This window comes from Bemisia tabaci, chromosome 3, assembly GCF_918797505.1.
Source record: "Bemisia tabaci chromosome 3, PGI_BMITA_v3".
In the NCBI taxonomy this organism is placed as follows: Eukaryota; Metazoa; Arthropoda; class Insecta; order Hemiptera; family Aleyrodidae; genus Bemisia; species Bemisia tabaci.
Window position 1 is genome coordinate 1303468 of NC_092795.1, and position 19954 is coordinate 1323421.

At 42.3% G+C, this 19954-nt stretch overlaps 2 protein-coding genes across 5 annotated transcripts in view; one reads left to right on the forward strand and one right to left on the reverse strand.

Annotated features, from left to right (window-relative positions):
- Positions 1-19954, reverse strand: part of LOC109038577 (uncharacterized) — a 353696-nt gene that overhangs the window by 284617 nt on the left and 49125 nt on the right. The gene's annotated exons all lie outside the window — the stretch shown is intronic.
- The window catches only part of LOC109038578 (uncharacterized), a 287471-nt gene that overhangs the window by 252628 nt on the left and 14889 nt on the right, over positions 1-19954 (forward strand). The window contains 1 exon segment of the mRNA XM_019053677.2: positions 10358-10515. Coding sequence (XP_018909222.2) covers positions 10358-10515 — 158 coding nt within the window.

Below are 19954 nucleotides of genomic sequence, written 5' to 3' on the forward strand. Positions count from 1 at the left end.
ACTGCAATAACAGTTAAAAAAGTAAACGGCCGTCTCCAGACTTTTGCCGCACCCTGTATACTTCAAGTAAAGAAATGACTGTTACCTAAGTACGTACGAGGAGCCATCCAGTCAAGAGAAGCTTTCAAATTGAAACAAGCGAAATCATTACATTTTGAAAGTTACACGTATATACCACTGTAGACGTTTCGATGCCCGGACAGACACCATACATTATATTAAGCCGCTTCTACAGCACAGCCTCGCGCCTCGCGCCCCGCGACGCCCAATCGCCATCCCTCCCCTATCCTCCCAGAGACTATCAGGCAATTCATTGGCACCTCCTCATCTCCTCCTCCACTCCCTGTCGTCAACCTTTCACAGCGTCCCGTCGCCTTCCGGGAGGAACCCAACCGAAGACCTGATTGGGCAACCGATCGTCTGCCATCCTTCGCACTCGCACATGTCCATACTAGACCAACTCCTGATATCGTGCACGATGTCATTCTCCGCACACAAACACCATCATCAGCGCAAAAAAGAGAACAATTGCAAATTCAAACATGATAGCAAACATTGTAATTTTTTTTTGCACTGATGATGGTGTCTGTCCGGGCATCGAAACGTCGGTTGTATTTACGTCTAACTTTCAAAATTTAATAAACATGCTTGTTTAAATTTGAAAGGGTTCTCTTGACTGGATGGCTCCCATACTGCACATACTTAGGCAACAGCCATTTCTTTCCTTTACACACTTATATACATATTCTTTCACAAAGATTCAGGCTCGTCCCGCTCCCACAGCTCCCCCCTTAAACGGGCCCACATTAAAGTACCTATATATCCTCCTCACCTTCCGGTCAAAGTATCACAAGTCCCATGCCACGTTTCAAAATTTCCGCCGCCATTTTATTTTGTACAGAGATATTGTTGGCTGTATCTGTTGGAAATAGTCACTGTATTTTATCGGTAGCACAAAGAAAATTCAGTGAAATTTTAGGACAGCTTTGTCGAAAAATTTTCTATAAATAAATAAAATGGTGGCGGGAATTCTAAAACATCGCATGGCGCTTGTGGTTTCATCATCAACCCGTTCAAACCAGCTAGGTTTTATGCAGCGATGAACCATTTTTTCTTTCGTTCGAGATATTGAATTCCCCTTTTGGAGTTTATAAAAGGCAAAGGGGAGTTTGAAAAGCTGTCGTCTCCAGATGTTCGGGGGAATGTGTCAGGTTCGCCGGTCGCGAGGTGGAGATGTTGAGAGTAGAAAAGGTACGCGGACAAGTGGCATAGCGGATAAAACCCCCGCCGCACAGTGGATCGAGCCAACGGAAGAGGTCGGACAAAATTTGGAAACTTTAAAAGCTTATAACATCGTTTACACAAAACTTTGAGGTTCTGTGAGTGGGTCCATTGATTTTCTCGTAATATTTTATTCAAGAGGCATCCTAAAATAAGACTAAATATACAACAACGTTTGCAGTTTAAATAAACAATTTTACGTCCAACCTCTCTGATTGACTTGACCCACTGTGCGGCGCACAGTGGGTCAGGTTAGAGAGGTCGAGCATGGAATTTTTGACTAAAACTCCAAATTTTAATGGTTATTTCGTAACACTTTAAATGTATGCCAGATACTCTGCTAACAGAGATGAAAAATCACGGAAAAACATTTTACGTTGACTAGTTATCCGAAAAAAAAATAGATCGTCACCTTCCAGGCAAAGTATCACAAGCGCCATGCGACGTTTAAAAATTTCCGCCGCCATTATATTTTTTTACAGAGAAATTGTTCAACGAAGCTGTCCGAAAATTACACCGAATTTTCTTTGTGCTGCCGATAAAATTTCGTGAAATTTTCGAACAGATTCAACCAACAATTTCTCAGTAAAAAAATAAAATGGCGGCCGAAATTTTTAAACGTCGCATGGCGCTTGTGATACTTTGCCTGGAAGGTGACGAGATTTTGACAAGTAATCTGCAACGTCGCAAACGGAGATACGTGGTCTCTCAATTCGGTCATCGGAACGTAGAAAACTGAAGGCATTTCGGCTCTTTTCGCACCGATTTTATTCGTCCGTAACAAGAAGACTAGGACGCGCCGACAACGGCGCCTTGATACAACTATACAACCTCGACGGATGTCCATATTGCGTTCAAAAAATTGAAGGCGTTTTGAATTTCAGCGCACTGACAGCAGCGCTTGATTAACGGACGCGTTGGTGACAAGATATCGCCTTGATGCCTATTCAAGCTTTACGTATGTTCGTATCACATATCGGTGGTCGGAGTACAGTATCACGAATCTACATTGCGGTGTTTCAAAATTTCCACTCCTATTTTATTATTTCGATGGGAAGCAATCGAACGTTACAACTAAAGGACCCTACAACAAAACGGCCAAATCGGCCTAAACACGGAATCCTACGATTTTCTCAGCGATGAAAGAGGGTCGCCCCGGACACTCAAAACTGGTCATATTTTTTGCCTAACCCCGAGGGAAAAGGGGAGGATGGGTGGTCAAAGTCAAAAACTTTAAAGTAGCATAACTTCTCAACGGTTTGTCGTAGAAAGATGATCTGGGTGCCAAAATTTCCAGAAAAATGAGAGCTTTCAGAATATATGTACGAAATTAATAAAATTTTAAATTTTGACCCACTTTTGGAGGAATTATACAAGGTTCCCCTTTCGTAAATTTTCGTTTTTCGTTATTTTCGGTCGTTCCGTTCGCACGGAGGAAAACAAAAACAACCCGAAATGAAAGTAGAGGTCATAAGGTTTAAAATAAGCCCAAGTTCATCTTGGGGAAACGATTAAAAGCGGAGTTATGAGTCTTCAAAGTTGACGCGGCGCGCGGGAACCTCGTATGTTTCGAGTCTCTAGGTCACCTGCGCCCCCCGGATTGCCTGCAGGTTGCAAGTTTTTGTGTTTTTATGCTTCTGTAGGTAGTTTTTAATGTAAATTATTCTATGAAAATAGAAAAATCGGATTTTTTTTAATTTTACGGGAGGAACGAGAGGGGGCTTAGAGTATCAACCATTATGTCCATCATAACTCATTAAACATTTGCTGACGATGGCGATTCTGCTCTTATAATTTAGAAAAAACCATGGACCCTCAGTTCAAATATACATATGATCCATACAGAACTGAACCATTTAGAAATTATAACCCATGGATGCAAAATTTGGGGTACCCCTAATTTTAAAATTTTTTAATTGAGCTATAAGCTACAGCGCTTGACGGAACTCACTTGGTAAAGCCAAATAGTTTCTCGTAGAGGCAGACGAGCTTTGAGCTTCAAAACAAGTCTGAGTTATTCTTGAGGGGGCAATTTGAAACGCAGTTAAAATTTTTTAACGTTAATGTGGTGTCCCTCACCGAAGGCCCATTGTGTAAAATTAAACAATTCAGATTATACTATCTTCATTGAATGATTTACATTAAAAGCGACCTACAGAAGCATAAAAACACAAAAACTTGCGACCTGCAGGCAATCCGGGGGGCGCAGGTGACCTTGATTTCGGAACATACAAGGTTCCCGCGCGCCGCGTCAACCTTGAAGACTCATAACTCCGCTTCTAATCAAATTACTACATAAACTTAAAACTTTTTTGGAAAAACCGATTAATATCACTTACTTATTTTCTATGCACGATGGCCATTTCGGGCGGACAGGCCGCCCATCTTCAGGTGACTGCCTTATTGTTGAAAAGAGAAAGCCACGATAATAACTGCGCCGGCGCGGCTATCACGCCGGATTTTCGAACTTTTCAACAATAAGGCAGTCACCTGAAGATGGGCGGCCTGCCCGCCCGAAATGGCCATCGTGCATAGAAAATAAGTAAGTGATATTAATCGGTTTTTCCAAAAAAGTTTTAAGTTTATGCAGTAACTTGTGTATAGTGCCGATAAAATTTTACAACCGTGCAATATGCAACAACATAGCCGCTTCTAATCGTTTCCCCGAGATGAACTTGGGCTTATTTTAAACCTTATGACCTCTACTTTCATTTAGGGTTGTTTTCGTTTTGCTCCGTGCGAACCGGACGACCGAAAATATCGAAAAACGAAAATTTACGAAAGGGGGACCTTGTATAATTCCCCCAAAAGTGGGTCAAAATTTAAAATTTTATTATAGAGAGGTCGGACATGGAATTTTTGACTAAAACTGCAAATTTTAATGTTTATTTCGCAACACTTTAAATTTCAAAGTGGGCTTCTTGAAGAAAATTTCACGAGAAAATCAATGGACCCATTTTCAGAACCTCAAAAATCTTGTTTAAACGGAGTTAAAAGCGTTTAAAGTTTCCAAATTTTGTCGGAGCTCTCCTATTGACTTGATCCACTGTGCGGCGCTGGGGCTCCGGCTCCCGTATTTCCCGGAGCACGAGCTTTCCTTTATCCGGTGGACCGGAACCGCTTTTGCTGCTGCATTACTCTCTCAGCTTTTAATTGCATTATAAAATGTCCTGAGTCGTGTTCCCACCCAAGTTGCGGCGCGAGGCAATTACAATCCTTCAGTTCCGAACTCCGAACTCCGAACTGCAGATTTCGGCAAAGCGCATCGTCTAATTTTAATCCTCTCGAGTTCATTTAACACGAGATTCTCGAGTAATCACATCAATTAATCGTCACCTTCCAGCCAAATTATCACAAGCGCCATGCGACGTTTCAAATTTTCCGCCGCCATTTCATTTGTTTACAGAGAAATTCTTCAACGAAGCCGTCCAACAATTCCACTGAATTCTCTTTGGGCTGCTGCTAAAATTCAGTTAAATTTCGAACAGATTCAACCAACAATTTTTTTGTAAAAAAATAAAACGGCGGCGGAAATTTTGAAACGTCGCATGGCGTTTGTGAAACTTTGGCTGGAAGGTGACGAAATACTTTGAGGGCCGTATTCGTAATCGTTCCTTAGACAGTTCCTTCCCTTGGGAGGCTCCTTAGATTAATGTTGTGATTAAGAATGGTTTCAGGAGATCCTTCACGTAGTATCATAAAAAGGACAATTTGTGCGAAACTTGAGTAAATATCAGCAGTGACTTCCTAGAAATGGATCACGGAAAAAAAGAGAATGGGGTTGTTGGATAATATGGACATTTCCATTTCTTGAATTTGTACCTTGTTTAATAGTCCATTCAATCTAGAATAGCGAATATGGACAACTTCCTAACTTTTCTCGGAGAAAATATTTTATCGGGAGAAACAAGGCAGCGTTGAAATACTCATACGGCGTAGAAACACAACACGGGCCTTATAAGCCCCATTATTCGATGCCGCGATCCTTCTAACGCGCGGTTCGAACAATCGCGCCAAACACAGTGCGGAAGACGTTAAACACATATTAGCGCCTGCAAGACTGCATGAATACTTCTCGCATTGCGCTAAATGCAGTGTAGTCGATCAGTTGGCGTGACACGCATTTTAGCGCCCACGGGACTATCGGAATACTTGGATTGCATTTTGCAAAAGGGAACCAAGAGCACTCCAATGTTGCTAAGATAATGTAACTTACATTCTTTCAATAAAATTGCTGAAATCATGCAAGAAAGTAAATTTACAAAGGTGATTTTCGTCTTGAAATTATAGTTTATCGGAAGTAAAGATAAAATTTGTTTCGATAATCTGTTTATATTTACAAGGCAAACAAAGTTGCACAATCTTAGCAACATTGGAATGCTCTTGGTTCCTTTTTGCAAAATGCAATCCACTTCATGCATTGCGTGCACAGCACGATGCGCGCTTTCATCGTCGTAATTTCTCGGTGTCAGACCCACCACCCGCGGTAAGGTGAACACAATATCAAACCAGTGTACAACGCGAGCCTGCAATCCTCCAAGAATCGTAGAGATTCTTCTACTTTCCGTTAATTTTTCCACTAGAATTACGGGTCATCATTCTAGACTCGTTGCTCCGGTTTTTACCATGATTAAAGGGAAAATATGCATCCTCATTGTAACGATTCAGAAACTCGGATGATATTTTCTTCTTTGTTTTTGGTTACATAAAAAGAAAGTAGAACGAACGGAAATATCGCGTCGGAATTTTCGATGCTTTTATTTGAGATCATTTAGGAAAATGCGCTGAAACTTCTCGAAAAAAATGTGTGTAGCTTTTTAAAAACATTGATTTAAAGTGAAACATGCAAGACGTACATAACGTAGCAATTAGAGATAAATACGCTTTTTTTCACGTGCATCCGTCGGCGTTTGAATCAACTCATTTCTCAAATGACTTGAATATGGATGTTCTCTGATATTTTACGTTAAGTTTTCTCAGCGGTTGGCAGCCCCTAGTTCCATGCTGTCGTGCCAACGGAAAGAGACTTTAAAAAGACCAGTGAGTACTTAAAAAAACACCCAGCATAGAAAAGTGCGATGATTTCTCCTACTTTTCGACTGGGACTGACATGGTGAAAGGACTTGAGGGTTGAAAGTCAATTGACAGTAAAAGCGTCGTAAAAGCCGTAAAAGCCGAGATAAAAACAGGGTTGTCGATTTTTGACGGAACATCCCCGAGCCGGGCCCCAACTCGGACGTTAATTGCTCGGAAGCGGCAAGGTAAGGGGAAAGGGCGTCGTAACGTGCTTCTTCGGGTCTGCAATCGGATCCAGCTGCGAGGATATCAACTTAGGAGACACTCGCCCAGCGCCGAGCACGAACCTCGTAACTTTTTACCGAGTCGAGTTTCTCTCGTTCCAGTCGATGTAAGCACTGAAATTCAATCGAGGTCGCCCGGATCTTGATTAGGCCTCGCACGTAGCTCGTAGCTGCATCCCCGAAAAGTGCCCGAGAGAAAATGATAATTGACTTCCACACTCTCGCTTACATTTTTTGCTTTTATTCGCACTTTTCAGACGCTCGTGAGGCAGTTTCAGAGCCTATTCTCACTTCTTGCGAGTATCCTGTGTGATTGAATCGATTTTGGCGCAAGGACCTTAGTCCATTGCAAAATTTCAACTTTGTTTACGGTGCACCATAGGCGGATTTAGGGGGGGGGCGTGCCCCCTCCCTCCTTTGCCCGAAAAAAGGAGTAAGAAAAAGGAAAGAAAGAAGCGGAAACGAAGATAAAAACAGCAAGGAAGAAACGGAGGTACATGAAGAGCGCACTTATATTCGGTACTTATTCATGAAAAAATTGACTCAAACTGCATATTAGATGCTTAGAGATCTCGAAAATTTTCTAGGGAAGCTCTCCGCACCCTCCCCTTTTCAAAATGTGTGGATCCGCCTATGCGGCGTACGTACTCGAACGGATTATTGGAAGAAAGTCGTAGCTGCCAAAAGTCATTTTCGAGAAAACATGAAAAAAAAGAAAAAAAAAAAAAAAAAACAGTTGAATGGCATATATTTTCGTGATCTACGACCCGTGATCGGTGCTCCTCACAAAGTCTCAGGTCTGGGTCCGACATCATGAGAGAAAGCCATATAATGTATTTTCCGAAGATAATACACTAAAACGCACGATTTCTTAGTCAATTTTTGTTCAACAAAATCAACCATTGTTCTGAGTACCTTCCGTAATAAGAGCTGAGATCTGTCCGGGAGGTTCACGGAAATTCTCAACATATCATCATAAAAAGGAACATTTTTCTAAACCGAAATAAAAACCGTACAGTACATTTTTCAACATAATAAAAGTAGTATAAGTATCGAATTATACTTACCGACTTGAATGCGTAAAACAAGTCAAGGGTCCTCAATTCAAAAGTCAAGGGCTATTTGGACGTATCTCTATCAAACGGAGCCATGTGCATTATGACGTGAGCCCTGTTATGGACATATTCTTACGGGTCTCAGGGCTCATGTCTTCATGCACATAGTTCCGTTTGGCAGAAATACGTGACGGCTTCATTACTCATTGATTGAATGGATTACGCCTTACCTGCAACATATAAATATCGGAATCAGTAATTTAGAAGCAGTTAGGATGGCCCGCGATAGGTAGGGTAAGAAATGTACGTATTTCTATCAAACGGAACTATGTGCATTATGACGTGAGCTCTGTTATGCACATATTCTTATGGGTCTCAGGGCTCATGTCTTAATGCACGTAGTTCCGTTTGATAGAAATAGTCCAAATAGAGGACTGGAAACATAATCAAAATTGCACGTAGAAAAAGTTAAAAATAAAAATGCCAAAAAGGTCTCAGCGAAAACCTCTCATTAAGAAAGAGGCATTCATGCGTCGTCAAAGTAAACTTTTCCGATTTTCTTTGGTTCTTATGAAATATTTACTAAATTCATCGACTCTACAGGTGCGTTGTTAAAGTCACCGGAGAGCTCTCCGGAGTTACCCGGAGACGTGAACAACCGTTGTTGGACTACGTCACACTATGTCAGTCTCCGACAGCTTTCAACTCCAGGATCTTTCGAGGTCAGAGACTACCGGAGAGTGGCGTAGAGGTGAGGTTAGCCATATTCCTCTTCACTCGGCGCCTTTTTCTGGTCTTTTTCTCAGGCAACATGATCAGATTTTGGGCCTGCTGCTCGCTTATTGCAGTGAAAGTTTTGAAAATTGAGAAATATGCAAGATTTCGTCGACTTTAAGTATTCGAAATCAAATGTAAACGAATCCGGCGGACGACGACGACAACGCGAATAGCTGACATCAGTCACCACAATTAAACGTATTTCTATCAAACGGAACTATGTGCGTTCATGGCGTGAGCCCTGTTATGCATGTATTCTCACGGGTCTCAGGGCTCATGTCACATAGTTCCGTTTGATAGAAATACGTCCAATTCTCCGAGCTGTCGGATAGGCGATCTCCCGGAGAGCAGACTGGAGGGTTTAGTACCGCACCTCAAAGTCAAATCCAATTCCCGAGATCCCTGAGCGTTTGGTGTGAACGTTGAGGATTCATCTGCAATAATAATAATAAGCATCGCAATAATGACGACTCAGGTACAATGACATAAACCTTAAAATCGTTTCCAAGCGGTAGAAGAGGAGATTTTCGGTTTCAAGAACAGATTCCCTGATTCAGCCCTGCTTTTCCCTGAAATTTTTTATTCCCTGATAATTCCCGGTTTTTCCGGTCCTGGACACCATGTAAAGAAATTCGGGGATGCGTTGGATAGGTTCATACGTGCTTTCTCCCGAGGCCGGGGAAACGGGGGATTTAACGCTTCCTTAACGCTCGCTCAGGGTCGACGAAGGTTGAGCGGAAATAAATGGGCGGGCATTTTGGGTTCATCTCCTGCGTTTGCGAAGACCGAGGACGACGCCGAAGGCAAAGCGGGAGATGTCGTCCGCTTCGGGCTTCGGGGCCCCGGCCCCGGGTCCGACCTTTTAATGGGGCGGATAATCCGGGTTCCTAAATTGAATGTGGCGCGCTGGACGCCCGAGCGGGCCGAGCCGGGATGGGTGCCTCGCTTGGCCCCAAGCTCTGTTCCGGGTCGCGAGGCGCGGTCGCCCCTCCCACGACTCATTTCCCGCAACCCTTGGCCCTCACTACCCCTTGGCCCTCTACTACCCCTTGGCCCTCTACTACGCTTGTCCACCTTTCCACGCGGCCCCCAACTCCCGACCGACCACAAATTCCACCGCTAATCCTTACGCTCTTTCCCGTTCTTGACTCCCGAGCTGAGATGTCAACCCACTCCCTGGGCCCTATTCATAGTCCTTCGTTCCACGAGCAGCTCCTCCAGTTAGGCACTGAAAAAGAATACGGTAGATTTTACCATACTCTCACGCAATGATCCGAGTATCGTAATAAACACCAGACTCATTGGTGGTATTTACCGTAAAATGGTAATCACCAAGTAGTTTAACTTTGAGGTAGATTTACACCAACCTTAAAGTTTCTCAATATAATGAGATCTCATCTTCCGTATGTTGTACTTTTTCAAAGTACAAAACTACTTAAAAGTACTGAGGAACTTTCTGAGGAAGGTATCAAAACAAGATTGGGTGACAAGCGCAATAACTGGCACTATTTCCTATGTGATTTGTTATGTTCCTAATTCTTAACTAACTCAAAAAATGATTTGTTCCTCCCCTTCCCCCATGGACCCTCCCCATCTGCACAGATCCATAGGAGTAGATGTTTTGAAACTTCTCATGCCTAAATGTTGAACGTCGATGAACTAAGATGTGGGCGTATTTCTATCAAACGGAACTAAGCGCCATCGGGGGAGGAAGGGAGAGGGGGGCTTGGATTGGCGGGTGTTGCGGAACGTGATGCTCGTTCCTTCCTATTCTCGCAATGCTTTTCCATGGCGCTTGGTTCCGTTTGACAGAACGCGCTCTCCGGGATTCTAAAATCCTCAAAAGGAACTCAATTTGGCGCTTAATTTGGTTTAACAGAAATACGTCCATGTGAAGAAAGTAAGTATCGGAATCTAGGGACTGATTGTGAATAATTTTTGCAGGTATGAAATCCGGGAGATGATTCAGAAGATCAAAATCCTGCAAGAGAAGCGGGCGGAGATCGAGGCGGAAGCGGCGTTCGCCAAACAGCAGGCGCCCAAACACTACGAGCACAACGGCGGCGTCATCGGCGTTGCCAAGGAGACCAATCAGGAACCAGGTAATCTCATACAACCACTCACCCTTTACTTAGACCAATACAATTATTAGCCATGATTTTAACGGGGAAGAGGGATATTCATCTATTGCCAGCAAAGATATCCGATGGTTCTCTAGACAACGTGTCACTTCAAGCATTTTAATAGGATCGCATTTAGCTAAAAGGAACCAGCGCTTTTACGGTGTTTCCAATATCGCGCAACTTCTCCTTTTATTTACACTGGAAAAAAATCACATTGGGTCTAGAGTCCAGACTCTTGAAAGAATTGACAAGAAAAAGGACTCTTGATACAATCAGATTTAAGCTTAAATCAAAAGGAAATCCGCTCAAATTAAGTGGCTTGGTTCTTGATTTAAGCTTAAATCTGATTGAATCAAGAGTATTTTTTCTTGTCGATGTTTTTAAGAGTTTGGACTCTAGATCCAATGTGTTTTTTTTTCCAGTGTACTTAATATGTGTACAGTATCAAAATTTATATACTATCCCTCAAAATGTCCAATTTTTGGTGGGGAATCAAAACTATTTGCTATTCTGGGAGACTATAGATAATTATGCAGAAGCAACATGTTTACAACACTGTCATCGCGCTGGTTCCTTTTTGCTAAATGCAATCCAATTAATGTTCTCTTATCAAAAGCTTCACGTATAGAACACAAATTGCACAGCGAAAATTGCAGAAAGTAACTCCTTACACAGATATTAACGTTTTCCAACGCATCAATTCGAACTCTCCGCTCATAAATAAAGCCATAAGATCCCGTAGAAACGTACGGTTTTGCCTTGTTTAGTAGTTCAACAGCGTCAGGACACTCAGAGTCAAACAATTCCCGAGGTAGACACGGCAAGAATTCCCTGAAAATCCTAATACCCCAACTTTTTTCGACTAGGGTTCGATTTTCCTAACCCTTGCAACCCTGTAAAATTGCCCACATTTATCGCCGCGCCGCAGCGATGTGAAGGTGAAGGTACATATGTTATGGAGTGATATGCACTCCGGGTTGACATTTCTGACGAAGATACGCGAATTTACGTGTCCACTAGGCAACAGAAGCCGACTAGATACATACACATTGAGCCTACTTTCATTCACGGAAGCTTCCCTTTCTAGGGAATTTTTTCGCGTCAAAGGATAACGCTGAGTACTCGCTTAGCCTCTTATTTGTTTTCCTTCCTTTCTGTGCACACAAGTTATGGGTAGTCGAGCGGCGGCCGCGGCGGGCTCTCATTGTTTGAGCTCCGGCCTACCGCCGAGGGCTCCGCGGACACCACCGCCGCCGTCCCAAGGAACAACGCCGTATGGACATTCGGGAGTCGCCAAATTTCCCAAGATAAAACATTTATTTTGTAGGGAAATCACAAATATTTCTCCTTGAATTTTCAATCACTTTAGATCAAATGACAAACAAAATTATCTGAGAAATTTGCAAAAAAAAAATTTCAAAAATTTGCCTGAAAATCTGTGATTTGCGGGAGGAAATTTGGCAACGCCTGGGGGTTCATACGGCGTTGTTCCTTAGGACGGCAGAGCGCCGCATTGCGTCCGCGTCCGAAACCCGTCTGTTGAGCCTCTTATTCCCCGCGCCAAGTGCAGTTGATTTGAATACCGGGCTCCCGAGCTTGGCGCGGAAATGCTCAGGAGGGGGAGGGGGTGTTTGCAAGTTTTACTCATTAGGATTTCATCAACCTAGTTTCCGGGAAAGAGGGAGGTAAACGGGCTGTGTAATAAGGCGCTTAAAAAACGTTTAAGTGCTTCTTTTTAACCGTTGAGAAAAATTAAGTAACCTTACTTAATTAAAAATATCGTAGGTTTGGACAACTTTACGGCTATCGAACGTAATCCTTAAACGATTGCTGACACAGCGCATTATGCCCCTATACGGAGAAAGAGAATGTTGCATCCAATCTAAGTTTCTAGTCTACATTACAATTTTTTTGTAGGGGCAACTATGTAGGTCCCGCTGACAATGTAGCATTGTTGCAGGAACTGAAGATTCTGTGTGTCTTTGACACCTTCGGAACAGTCCAGGTCTTGCGTGAGCTACTTTAGGCGGAAGAGGTCTAAGCTTGCTTTACGAGGTTATAACAAAGAGGAGAGGGTCAAGCCCAATCGTACGCAAGCCCCCTTCCCCTTAAAAAATAACATTTCCTCAAAAAATAATCAATTCCAGCTATTTTTCAGGATTTTTCAATATATTTTTTTTTTAGAAAATTGGGGGAGGGAGGTCAGACTAATTTTACGTATTTCAAAAAGGGAAATGAAAGGAACTCTTGTGCGTACCTTACAAGGGGGAAGGGCGTCAAATGGTCGGCGAAAATGCCTAACTTAACACTCGAGCGACAGGCTCCTTTCTATACTAAACTCGTTTTGGAGGGGAACTCTCGAAACGCCTTCAATTCGCCATGATACTGTGCAATGTCGTCGTGCTGGTTTAGTTGTATCCGGTCAAACATGAAGGTTTCTCGTGAGTTACTAGGGAACACTACGTACATGCTGCACGATAAAGTCCCTGAATAGTTGATGCAGTTTCAATACCTCCAACAATACTCGTGTATAACTTAAAATCATACAAAATTAACGAGATAGTGAGAAGTAAAATTTGCAAATACACCTTTCGAAGCGTTTTGAATTTGAAAATCAGAGAAAGTCCTCTGAGGTCATTAGTCTATTGCCTCAGTTAAGCAAAAAAAAGGGCAAATGTTTACCAAAATTCCTTTAACTTTTCCTTGAACTGAAGAACTACCTGAGTTTTTCCTCTTTTTTAAAGGGTTCAAGTGTGCAAAGCTCTCAGAAATGAGAAAATTTTTGGAGGCACATACGAATAGGATGCGATAACTGCTAGGATTATGAGGAGGAAAAACTAGTTGATTGATCGGAGTCGTAAATGCTTCGACTTTTTTCAGTACATGTAGCTCACCCCGGGTGGTGAGTCACCCGTAGGCACCCTCTAAAATGCTACGACCTAGAGAAACTCGTGCATCTAGTATAGTGAAACATGATTAAAAGTCCCATCCGCAGAGGTTCGATGAGTTGAAATTTGGAAGGATGGGCGACGCACTGTGGCGTGAAAGCGCGCAATGAGACAAGGTTGAGAAGATGATCGAGATACTCGATGAATCCAAGTACAGTCGATCGAGATACTTTGTGACGATGCTCATGAGTCGAAAATTATCGATATCGAAGGGATCGATCGAGAAACTTTGAGACGATGCTCCAGAGTCGAAAATAATCGATATCGAACAGATCGATTACACATGTTTTCGTGGCGGACGAAGGCGAAGGGCCTTGAAAGCCACTCGGGAAGGTTGTGAGTGCTCACCAATTAAGTTAAATCGCGGGCTGAGGCGCCGCCAACGGAAGGCCTAACTTTTTAATTGATCAACTTTTATAATTGCCTTCGGAAAACGAGGTACACAACCCTTAAGATGCGTTGCCGCACTTGGCCGAGATTTTTACATTTTTCTCACCGCAAATTAACACCGGCGTCCAAAAACGATCTGTGGGCTTTCTTCAGCCGATCAATACGCCGACGTCGACATCGATAGCCAACCCAGTGGCGTGACAAGCTCTGCAATATATCGATTGATCTGCCATTTGAACACACGGCAAATGATCGATAAACAGGGTGTTCGCAAGGAATATCATAATAATCGATTCTTTTGCACAGCTTTAATCGGGGAAAAATCAATAATCGATCATTCACGCCTCGCCACTGGTAATTGAACGTATTTCTGCCAAACGGAAGTATGTGCATTAATACATGAGCCCTGAGATCCATAAGAATATATGCATAGCAGGGCTCACGTCATAATGCTCATAGTTCCGTTTGATAGAAGTACGTCCAATTCTTGCAAAGTGACAGGTGATTCCCCCCTTCGAATCAAGACGCAAATTCCAACGGGTGGATTTGGTTAAGTTTCGACTTACTGCCAACCTCTGTTAACTTGTTTTTGATACTAGCAGCAATGACGACTACATACAACATACTCAACGTACCTGCCAATATAGGCAAATTTTTGCGAATGGATTCGGTTTAGGTCTTTAACTTACTGCCAACTTCTGTTACAACAAAACGAAATTCCCTCCGAGCGACGACGGTGCGGCCTCCAACAATTAGTTTTCATGGTAGCAGCATTGACGACCATTTCCAAAATTCTCGACTCACCTCAGAAGGTGGGTCACAAAGTGAACGCGTATAAGATACGCGCAGTGGCGCCTACAAACCTAACGGGATACTTCACGCATTGCGCAATGCGTGAAGTATCCTGTTAGGTTTGTAGGCGCCAGTACGCGTGTCGCGCTGGCAGCACGCCGCGCGCCGCTCCGCTCTGTGTTTATCTCTAGTATATAAACTCGCGGAGGCAGCGTTTTTCAACTCATGGTTTTGAAATGTTTGCACACTCTGCGTGGATTATTCTCATTTAAATTGATGGAAAAAAAAATGTATTACAAGAAAATATCATGTAAGTTTTGTAAATATTACGGTGAAGCCGTGTAAAATTTGATGATTTTCAAAGCACTCTAATTTTTCCTTTCATATTTAGTGCTTTTACTGTGCTGCAGCATGGTGTGTGCGCAATCAAACGCTCAAAAACTGGACGTATTTGACCCTAAAAGATCAATACAAACGGTGGACATAATTCATCAAGCAACTGAGTTAAGTTCTTGAGCTCAGCAGAGCGTCCTTCTCCGTTGGTTTGCAACCCTGCCAATCTGGTTGAAAAAGTCGATCAAATTCACTCGCAAAAATTCGCCTCGTGGGTCGAAAGGTGGATCGATGCAAACGTTAGCCAAAATTCATGAAGCGACCGAGCTTTTTTCATGACTTGAGCAAAGCTTTTTTCTCCTCTGGGTTCTAATCCTGCCGACTGCTCGAAAAAGTTGACCAAATCCACTCGCGAAAATTCGCCTAATGTACATATAAAGAAATCTGTCTCACTTACGATCCATATTTTTGGGTCGTATTCATAGGTGTCCCTTAAACTGCTTCTTCCCTCAAGAGGTCTCGTATGGTTTAAATTTTGATAAAAATAGGTTCAAGGAGATCTTAAATATGACATTATAGAAGGGACAATTTTGGCGAATCTTGAGTGAAAGTCAGCAGTGTAATTTTGGAAATGAGTCATTAGACGGAAATACAATGATTAGCCACTGAGAAAGTACGAAATGCATTGAGAAGAAAGAATCTTAAATTTGCCGCCAAGAAGTATTTTTTCTCAAATCCAGAATTTTGCTGTTTCAAAGAGACTACTTTTTCGCTTATCCCAAGCATTATTATGCTTGTATCAAGAAAAATTCACCTTAAATCAAGGTAAAACAAATTCTTGGCGGTAAATTCAAGAATTATCATGCTTGAACCAAGCACCTTTTTTTTCAGTGTACGACAGAAAATACATTGCTTGTTCTGCAAATTTAAGGTGGATTCGCACCTACCTTGAACTTAGTCAAAATAATATCATTCATATCTTCAGTTTTTCGTACTTTTTGCGGTAGCAAATCATTGAAATCCTTCGTAATAACCCAATTTCAAACTCATAATGCTGAAATATTTTCAAGGTTTGCAAAACTTGTTCCTTTTGTGATGCTACGCTACGGATCTCCTTGAACCTCCCTCGATATCCACGTTAACTACTATACAGAGCCTCCCAGGGAGAGGGGCTGTTCGAGGCAAAACTTTGGATACGACCCCAAATGGATTTAAAGTTGCTTTAAAATGGCTTATTTTGGGGTCTTGAAAACCAATGTATCATTTACAGGGTTTAATTGAGCAGGATTATCAAGAAAGCGTAGAAGTTAGAAATTGAAAACTGGGGACGCTGATGCTATTAATCATCTTTATTGCGACACGAAACAAATCAAAGCAACACGATTATAGAGCTTTGACTTGATGTGTGTATGTGTATAACACTTAATGTGTGATAATTAATAGCATGGCGGTTTGCAGCCTTCTCTACCATCTAGCGTAGGGCGGCGGTATTAATTTGAAGAAACAAGGTTTGAGTTATCTAGACGAGCTCTTCAAAACGGCGCAAGGAAGGGTTTCAAAACTGAAAACGCTTTCTGGAAAGGCTTTCAAACTATGAGGGTGGAATTCCAGCTCAGAGCATAAACCTCCCTCATACGGTCCCTCGATATCAATCGCTTGGACTGATTGCAGAACAGAGTTTATCAAGATAAGCAGAGGGGACGGTAAAGTTTCGCAGTAACTCATATTTCTCTCACAAACATGAGAACTGGGTCATTTACGGGACTCGGTTGGAAAACTTACAGAGCTAACAAAGGATCCGCAGTAACAAGCATGGCTGCCCGGTTGTTGCCGGAGCTTTGAGATGTTACCGAGTAGAATTTAGGGATTTGAATACATAATTCAGAGCGATGCGCTGTGGAAATATCTCGCAGATTACTTACGAGTAGAGTAAAAATCATAGAGAATGAACTCAACATACAATGATAAACATTTACTCTTATGAATATAGCATTATGAAGAGTGGAAATTCAAAATGTTGTAAGCGCCCTGGCACATTGCTAAGATTGGGCTTCGCTAATTTAACAGAAATCAAGAGGCAACGGCGCATTGCTGCCATTTTGTGTGTAATTATACCCATTTTCCCACGAGACACAATGTAAAGTAGGCAAATTTTTCGTGAAAAATGGCGGCACTGCAACGGTGCACAGTGGAATGAGCTAATACCTAGAAAAAGTCGGGCATGAAATTTTCGACAAAAACTGCAAATTTTTATGTTTATTTCGTCACATTTTAAATTTCAAGGGGTGCCTCTAGAAGAAAATTTAACGAGGAGACCAATGGAACCACTTTGAGAACCTCCGAGTTTTGTATGAACGGAGTTATTAGCTTTTAAAGTTTCCAAACTTTGTCCGACCTTCCCCATTGACTCGATCCACTGTGCGGCAAATCTTGAGATTTGGCAACATTTTAATGGCGGAGAAACAGTGTTGCCAACTTTAAGAAAACGCCACTTCCAAGAGGCTCGAGGGTGAAAATGCCTGTTACAAAAGTGTGGCTAAATTCTAGGGAGCATTTCTCAATGAAAAGTCAACGAGGTATGAGGCGACCTCTGCCAGATTTTTTTACAATGAGGCACGTCAGGTTAAATCTTATTAACATCTGATGTTGCACCCCCTTTTGAATTTCTTTTCTTCGTATGAAATAACCACTAAAAGAGAATGTTGGGGTATGAAAGGCCGCTTTAAAAATCTTTAAATCACAATGTCTACCGCATGAAAGCTTTCTGAGCACAGGGGTTGATCGAGTCACGACTCTAAATATGACCCTTAGAACCCAATGAACATCTGCATGCAATAGTGTCAGATTACACCTCTCTACTGAACTCGTTCCAAATTGCAACTTTCGAAGCGCCTTCAATTCGGAAAGATACTGCGCATTGCCGCCGTGCTGGTTTAGTTGTATCCGAAACAATGTGTATACATCTCATACTTGTCGATAGTCTCCTTGCGATAGCGAAGGACATTTTGAATGTTCCCGACCAAATTCTAAACATTGAACTAGCAATACGATGACACCTTGGGTTTTGTCAAGAAAAAAATCCGTGGATTATAGAAGTTCTACAAATTGGGGCAGGAATGATACAGCGGTGACTGAATTACGAGAAATGCCATTTCTGTGAATTGTCAAATTCTGTAAGCGAAGGCAGAGGTGAATGTATGAGCTGAGCCTTCGTTGTGGACAGTTCGAATCCCAGTGCTTCGTTTTTTTTTTTTATAAATATGAGAATAGGAAATGATGCTAGACCCTAGCGCACGCGGTAGTTACGTCCCTATTATCTACGGAAGTGATCAAGAGATAAGTGAAGGATACGCCTCGGGGCGGGTGCAGCGTTCGGCTATGTCTGTTTAAAGTTGGGATGAAGTAGACTTCTATTCCCGTCACGTCGCTTGGCGCTCGTAAAATTAAATCATTCCGCGGATTTCCTACAACAAAAGGGAACATCGCCACGCAAAAAAAAAATGTTGCGCAACAGCTTAAAAACTAGAGCACTTGATACTGCCACGCATAGCAAGCTCAAATTTATGAGCGTTTTCGTGCGACATGTGCAAGTTTATAGCTGCTGCTTTTTTGAAGGGGGGGGGGGGTGATCAAAAATGGTTTTCGTGCTGATTCTCTTACTAAGTGTTATTTGGAGCCAAATTGAGCCACCTTATTTACACAAAGGAAGGATATCGATAAGGGCCAATTTTGGGCCCTTCGATTTTTTTCGCATTAAAGATCTATATTTTACGGCATGCATCATGATTTTGTCATAGATGGTCTCCTTTCAGGCCCTACACTGACCTTAACATGGGTCTTAAAGCCGATTTTGGCAGGAAATGCGGATTTTTTGGCGCTCGACTGAAAACCCACGAAACTATTAGACCCAAAAAGAGACCAAAAATGACTAAATCCTGAAACATTCCGTAAAATATAGACGTTTACTGAGCAAAAAATCGTATGGTTGAGGTAATTTAGGTTGAGCTCAAAAAGCGCTCTTATCGATTAACCCCCCCCCCCCTCCCTCCTTTCCCAAGAGAGGCAGTTTGTGACAAGCTTTAGGAGGTTTTTCCCCTTCATTTTTTCACCATCAAAAAAACTTTTAGCCAGGAAGGAGGATAGCGATGCGCAGGATTACGGTTATTCTACGGTGACCAATTCGTATAACGGTACCAATAATGTCACATGGGAATCCACGGTAGTAGAGCCGTGGGTTTTGATGATTGTAATGATGAGCACGGTGATGCTACCGTGATATTACTGTGAGCACAATAATTCTACCAACGGCATAGTTATGCTACTATGCTCATCAATAATCTTACCAAAGTTCACGGTTCTACTATCGTGGAATCTCATGTGACATTACATCCGCGTAATCGTAGAGTAATCGTGCTTTTTTTTCTCGGTGTAAAATATATTGTCTCTGGATTTGACCATTGCCTCTCTACAAATCAATTCAACAAATTAACTAACAAACTAAGATTTCTGAAATGGCGCCAACAGTTGACAATTTTTTCTGGTTCCATTTTTCATATTTTTGAAACAGTCCTGACAGGCTCACACCCGGCCACATCCCACGAATTGCCGCTACACACGATCTCTATCTCTCCTCCTATTTCTGAAGGCATGTACAGGCACCTTTTACTCGGAAGAACTCATTCAATACGATTGGAAACGTATGCCACCCCCGCCTCCTGCTCAATCGCAGAGATAAACCCAAGTCAAGGAATCAATACAGAAGTCACTTGAATGCTACCGTGCTGAGGGAAAACCTATGAGCCTTCAGACGTTGCCGAATGTCCCCCCAATAAATTATTTATTTCTGAGGAAAGTCGTGCATATCTATCCTTTAATTTTCCTAATATTTTACATTAAATTGCGAATAAAATCGTCTGGATGATTCGAAAGAAGATGTTGTCAATTTTCCCTGAAAG